The sequence below is a fragment of the Osmia bicornis genome, chromosome 6 (genome assembly GCF_907164935.1).
Source record: "Osmia bicornis bicornis chromosome 6, iOsmBic2.1, whole genome shotgun sequence".
NCBI lineage: Eukaryota > Metazoa > Arthropoda > Insecta > Hymenoptera > Megachilidae > Osmia > Osmia bicornis.
In genome coordinates this window covers 11,248,233-11,254,098 of record NC_060221.1, presented here as the reverse complement: position 1 = coordinate 11,254,098, position 5,866 = coordinate 11,248,233, and the positions used below count along the sequence as shown (strand labels likewise).

General features: G+C 44.0%; 1 protein-coding gene across 1 annotated transcript; it reads right to left on the bottom strand.

The window, feature by feature from the left end:
• Nucleotides 1-334: 334 nt before the first annotated feature.
• Nucleotides 335-5,347, bottom strand: LOC123987895. The gene is made up of 3 exons (XM_046286212.1): nucleotides 4,056-5,347; nucleotides 2,618-3,992; nucleotides 335-448 (listed from the first exon to the last, which is right to left on the bottom strand). Exons 1-3 carry the CDS (start codon nucleotides 5,345-5,347, stop codon nucleotides 335-337), a joined length of 2,781 nt encoding a protein of 926 aa, XP_046142168.1.
• Between the last annotated feature and the right edge of the window lie 519 nt (nucleotides 5,348-5,866).

Genomic DNA, 5,866 nt, shown 5'->3' with positions numbered 1-5,866 from the left:
CCTACCTCCATCCCCTTTCCCCGCGGTACCCCCCTAGGCGCCGGGTGACGCCAGCCGCTACTCCTCTCTCTGTAATGTAAAATTGAAATTATTAGATTGAACAACAGAGATGTTCTGATAAGGGCAATATTGTATCCCTCTGTACGAGGTAATAATTTATACTATAAATGATACATACTTCGCGGTGGCTTCGCTTCATCATTATTTATTTTATTTGGCATCTCTTGTTCCTGAGGGAGGGGCTCCTCCCTCGGTTGGTGAACTTGTTGCTGCTGAGGGAGGAACTCCTCCCTCGGTTGGTGAACTTGTTGCTGCTGAGGGAGGAGCTCCTTCCTCAGTTGCTGCATTTGTTGTTGTTGTTGTTGCTGCAACTACTGCTGCATTTGCCGCTGATGCTGTTCTTACTGCTGCTGCAGCAGCAGCTGGAAGTCGCGAAACATCTGTTGATCTGAAAGAGAAAAAAGAAATGTGTATATATATATTACAGGCATGTTTCTGAATCATGCAATATATGCATTTTCCAAGGTTTCTTCAAATTTTTCTTGTATTCTTTTGCCATTATTAAAGTTGAAATAATACTTACAATTGTTCTCAGATTGTTCCATTTTTTTTTATTTTTATATTTGTTGCGTTTGTGTTCTGAAACAAAAATATATACATAGATGTAATATTTTCAAAAAAAGATATAAGTAATAACAGTTATATTAATATTAATTAATGACTAGCGGTGGAATGTTATCGATTACAGTGTCATAGTGTTTATGTTGTATAGAACGAAAGTCACACAAACGGCGACAAGACCGTGTAGGGTAAATGGGGCATGACGGGGAAGCGAGGTAAGATGGGGTATCGTACTTAAACGACAATCGAAAGATGCTAGGCATATGATGAATGCACCAATAGCGAGCCATTATGTTAAAACAATTAGGTCGTCATCTACAACGAGTGGGAGAGCACGTGTCTTTTGTTCCTGTTGACGAAACAGTTCGCGTGCTACGTTGATCTTATTTTCTATAACAAACAGATTCGTAATAAGTGTATATTTAAAAACAGTAAGTCCACTATTTTTGCAATATCATAGTCCTCATTTTATTTACTTTAATGTAAGATGTTTAAGATTAAGGAATTTTGTTATTTATTGCAAGAATATACTAGCTTCTGAAAAATGATGGTTTCAGACAAGATGGGGTCTTTGATACGGGGAATAATGGGGTACCCCATCATTCCCCATACCATAATTGTTCGTATGAGATTAAGCAACATTATCGTTCTCTATTATAATTTAATTCAAATAAATTTCGTAACTCTTAGCTTGGACTTAAAGAATGGTCAGAACTTACAAGAAAAAAACCAGAAGAGGAGAATGGTCTATAGAAGCGATGAAAGAAGCTGTAAATAAAAGTAGTGGAGCTAGGCCGGTTCTAATTCACTTGCGTCAGCATTTTTTTGCTGACTCAGCATAAATTTGACATCCTCAGCAGAAATATGATACCCCCACCCCCACCCCCGCCTTGAACTGAAATTTGACGCCTTCGGGGTGGGGGCGGGGGGGGGGGGGGGTATCATATTTCTGCTGAGTCAGAAAAAAAAATGCTGACGCAAGTGAATTAGAACCGGCCTAGCAACCTTTTGACCTTGAACTATTTTTGGCGTCACCTATAACACCCCATGACGTTGAACTGAAATTTGACATCTATGAGCCCCCCACCCCATGACCATGAATAACACCCCACCCGAATTTTTTCTACGTCTTGGAAATGAGGTTTTTGTTGACGCTGCAAATCTGACGCTGCAATATTGAACTGTAATTAAACACCGTCATCAATGACATCCCCATAACCTTCAACTATTTTTGCAGTTTTTATGTTGACGCAGTAAATCTGACACTGCAATTCGTGTATGTGTGGGTGCTATCATCATTAGCACAGATTGAACCTTTTTCTCTATGTATGAGATCGAGACTTTAATAAAAATGGGAGAAAATCGGCGATGTGTGTCATATGTAGTTGGATAATTAGAAGTGCATGAATACTTAACGCGTTTGTGAAAAAGAGTGTGTCATATGTAGTTTGATAATCAGAAGTGCATGAATACTTAACGCGTTTGTGAAAAAGAGAAATGGAGACCACGTTACTGCGAGAACTCGAACGCATTGCCGAATTATTGGCGCAACGGGTAATAAACATCAATACCGAAGATGAGCGTTGTGAGTGCTTGATGCAATGTGACCAATGCATTGAATTGATAAACGATCGATTACAAATGGGGGGCGATTTATCAGTCGAAGGACGGCGAGATATAGAAACACACAAAGAAGGTTCCTTGCGTAGGACATTGCATCGTAACAATGATCATCCTAGTGGTCAAAAGGCAATATTACTGAACGAACTTGCATGTATAGAACAACTTTTACCCCGACGTATTGCGGCCATAAGTAGTAACGACGACCGAGACGCATGTCTCGCGCAATGCAATCAATGCATTGATTTAATGATAGAACGATTGCAACTCGAAAAGGACTTATCAACTGGTTTGAAAAATAGTTTAACAGAAATGTTAAACTTCTCGCTAAAGAGAAGTGGACAGGCAGGATGACAAGCTTGGTGATTGATCGGACGAGAGTCGTGGTCGCAGTCTTCTCAGTTGCAACCCTGGTGAGAGCATCCTTGCCAGGGTGAACTTCGGTCACTCTTGCGAGTGGCCACTTGCTTGGTGGAAGATGCTCGTTTGTGAGCAGCACCAACGAGTCTGTCTTGATGTCGTGAGACGGATGGTGCCACTTTGAAATTGACTGAAGTCTCTGCAGGTAGTGTCGAGACCACTGAGACGAGAAGTGTTGAACCCTTTGCTGAATCAGCTGCCATTTAGACAGTCTACCTGGTGAGACGTCGAGCAGTGATGGTTCTGGTATCGTGTTGAGTGCTGAGCCAATGAGAAAGTGTCCAGGGGTGAGCGCAGAGATGTCGTCGGGGTCGTCACTGAGCGGCTCCAATGGTCGTGAGTTGAGCACCGCTTCGATCTGTGTGAGGAGAGTGGAAAACTCTTCGAAGGTTAATAAGAGCTCACCAATAGTTCCCCTGAGATGGTACTTGATCGATATTACCACCGCTTCCCATTTTCCTCCCATGTGAGGAGCAGCTGGTGGGTTGAACATCCATTGAGTGCTGTCTGCTGACAGAATCGATGCGATCTGTTGGTGCTCTTTTGAACTTGACGTGAACAGGCGTTTGAGCTCTGCCTGTACTCCAATGAAATTTGTACCGCAGTCAGAGTACAACTTGTGAGCGATCCCTCTTCGTGACGAAAATCTTCTGTAGGCTGCCAGAAATCCCTCGGTTGAGTAACCGCTGACAACCTCGAGGTGAACCGCTGATGAGGAGAAACATACGAACACGCAGATCCATCCTTTGATCGTTTTCGAGCCTCTTCCCTTTGAATTCTTCATTGTGATCGGTCCAGCATAATTGACACCGGTGTGAGCGAATGGTCGTGATGGCGTGACTCGAGAGAGAGGTAGTTGACCCATCATCTGACGAACACGAATCCCCCTCTGACGAGCACACACGACACATCTCAAGATATGAGATTTTACAGGAGCTCTGCCACCGATGATCCAGTACCGTTGTCGAATGTATGCGAGCGTAAGCTGCGTTCCTCCGTGAAATGTTCGCTTGTGAGCATCTTCAATGATGATCTTCGACAGGTGAGCGTCCCGTGGGAGGATCGGTGGATGTTTTTCATCCCTGTTGAGCGCTGTGTTGGTGAGTCTTCCTCCTACTCGAATTGTTCCCTGCGAATCGATGAAGGCGGTGAGGCGACTGAAGGGGTGAGTTGCAGGCAGGGTTGAGCCTGAATTGAGCATCTTGATTTCGCTGGTGAAATACAAGTGTTGAGTCGCGTGAATCCAGAAGAGCTGCGCCTTCTCCATGTCGCAGGATGGTATGATGATCACAGGAGGAGTTTCGAGCTTTCTCTTAAGCCGTGAGGCAAACCTGAAACAAAGTGCAGTCAGTTTATACAGCTTAATAAGAGACGAATATTTATAAATGAGATACCAATGATAACTTAGCTTTTCAGTTGAAGCAAAGAGTGAGACATTGGGTCTCACTTCAAGCTCGCTGGTTAAAGTTGAGAATTCCTTTTGCTCTGGCCAATGATCTTGATTTCGAGTCATCCATGGAGGACCTTTCCACCAAAGCTCTAGTCGTTGGAGTTGATCTGTCGAAATGCCTCGGGAAGCACAGTGGGCTGGATTAGAAGTACCTGGAACATGCCTCCAATGCGCATTTGGAGTGAGTTCTTGGATCTGAATGACTCTGTTCCGAACATAATCCTTCCAACGTGATGCTTGCGATTTGATCCATATGAGCGAAACTTGAGAATCCGTCCACAGGTGCGTTGCATTGATCTTCACCTTGAGCGTTGATTGAACATATTTTGTGAGTTTTGCCAATAGGAGTGCTGCAGACAATTCCAATCTTGGTATTGTGAGCCTCTTCAGTGGTGCAACTTTTGTCTTGGAACAGACAAGTGACGTCATTGAGTTGTTGGACGGAGAGCTAACAGTGATAAAAATCACTGCTGCCATGGCAAGTTGAGAAGCATCAGAGAATCCATGAATTTCTACAGTTGAATTGTTCCATATGTTGAACCACCTAGGAATTGTTAGTTTGGCCAAACCTTTGAGATCTTCTCTGATCATGAACCATCGTGATACAATTTGAGACGGTAATGGATCGTCCCAATTGATCTTGTGTAGCCAGAGTTCTTGTAATAGCATTTTTGCTCGTACTATTACTGGTGAGACGAAACCTAATAGATCAAATATCCGAGCCACTTCGGACAATACGAGGCGTTTTGAACACTTACTTGGTTGATCAGTCAAGGTTGATGAGATGCCGAATGCGTCAGTTTGAGGCATCCATTGAATTCCGAGTAATTTGGTAGTGCAGTCGTCAAATGATATGGGAACTGACGATTGTGTGGAAGACGATACAGCCCGTAGAAGATCTGGGTGAGTCGCATGCCATTTTGCGAGTGGAAATCCGCCCGCGTTGCACAATGCAATCAGCTGTTGAACGACCTCCACAAGTTCCGATATTGAGTCTGCTCCTCCAAAGATATCGTCCACATATCTGCCATGTGTGAGCGAAGGCGTTGCCAGAGGGAATCGATGACCCTCATCGTGAACAAGTTGCATGAGTGCTTGTGTCGCCAGGAAGGGAGCCGCCTTTGTGCCATACGTGACAGTTGTGAGCTGGTAAGGGATGACATTGCGGTCTTCATCGATCCAAAGAATTCGCTGGAGATCCCAATCATCCTTGTGAACTGCTACCTGGCGATACATTTTTGTGATATCTGTGGCAAAAATGTAATGATAATGGCGAAGTCAAATTAGAACATCTGTAACATTCAAGAGCAAATTAGCACCAGTATGCATTAAATCGTTGACTGATTTGCCTGATGTCGTCGCTTTTGATCCGTTGAATACAACCCTGAGCTTCGTTGTTGAACTGTCGAGATGTAGAACTCCATGGTGAGGCAAATAATATGGTTGGAGATGACCAGAGGTCTGAGGTGTTGAACCGTCAGAAGAGACCCTCAACCCTCCTGATGCCGAAGCATCATGTGCCAAGGTCATCTCCCCATTAGGCCCAACGTTCTCAGCCTCTCTTGGTGAATTCCGTGGATGATCTGGAGCCTTTACCATGTGTCCCAATTCTTCGTACTCTTTCATGAACTCGACGTAGAGCTGGTTGTATGTTGAATCCTTGGAGAATCGTCGCAACGTGCTTTGTAGACATCTTTGAGCAATCTTGTGTGAATTGCCTAAGAGCGATGCTGGTGCCTTGAGTGGAATGCGAAC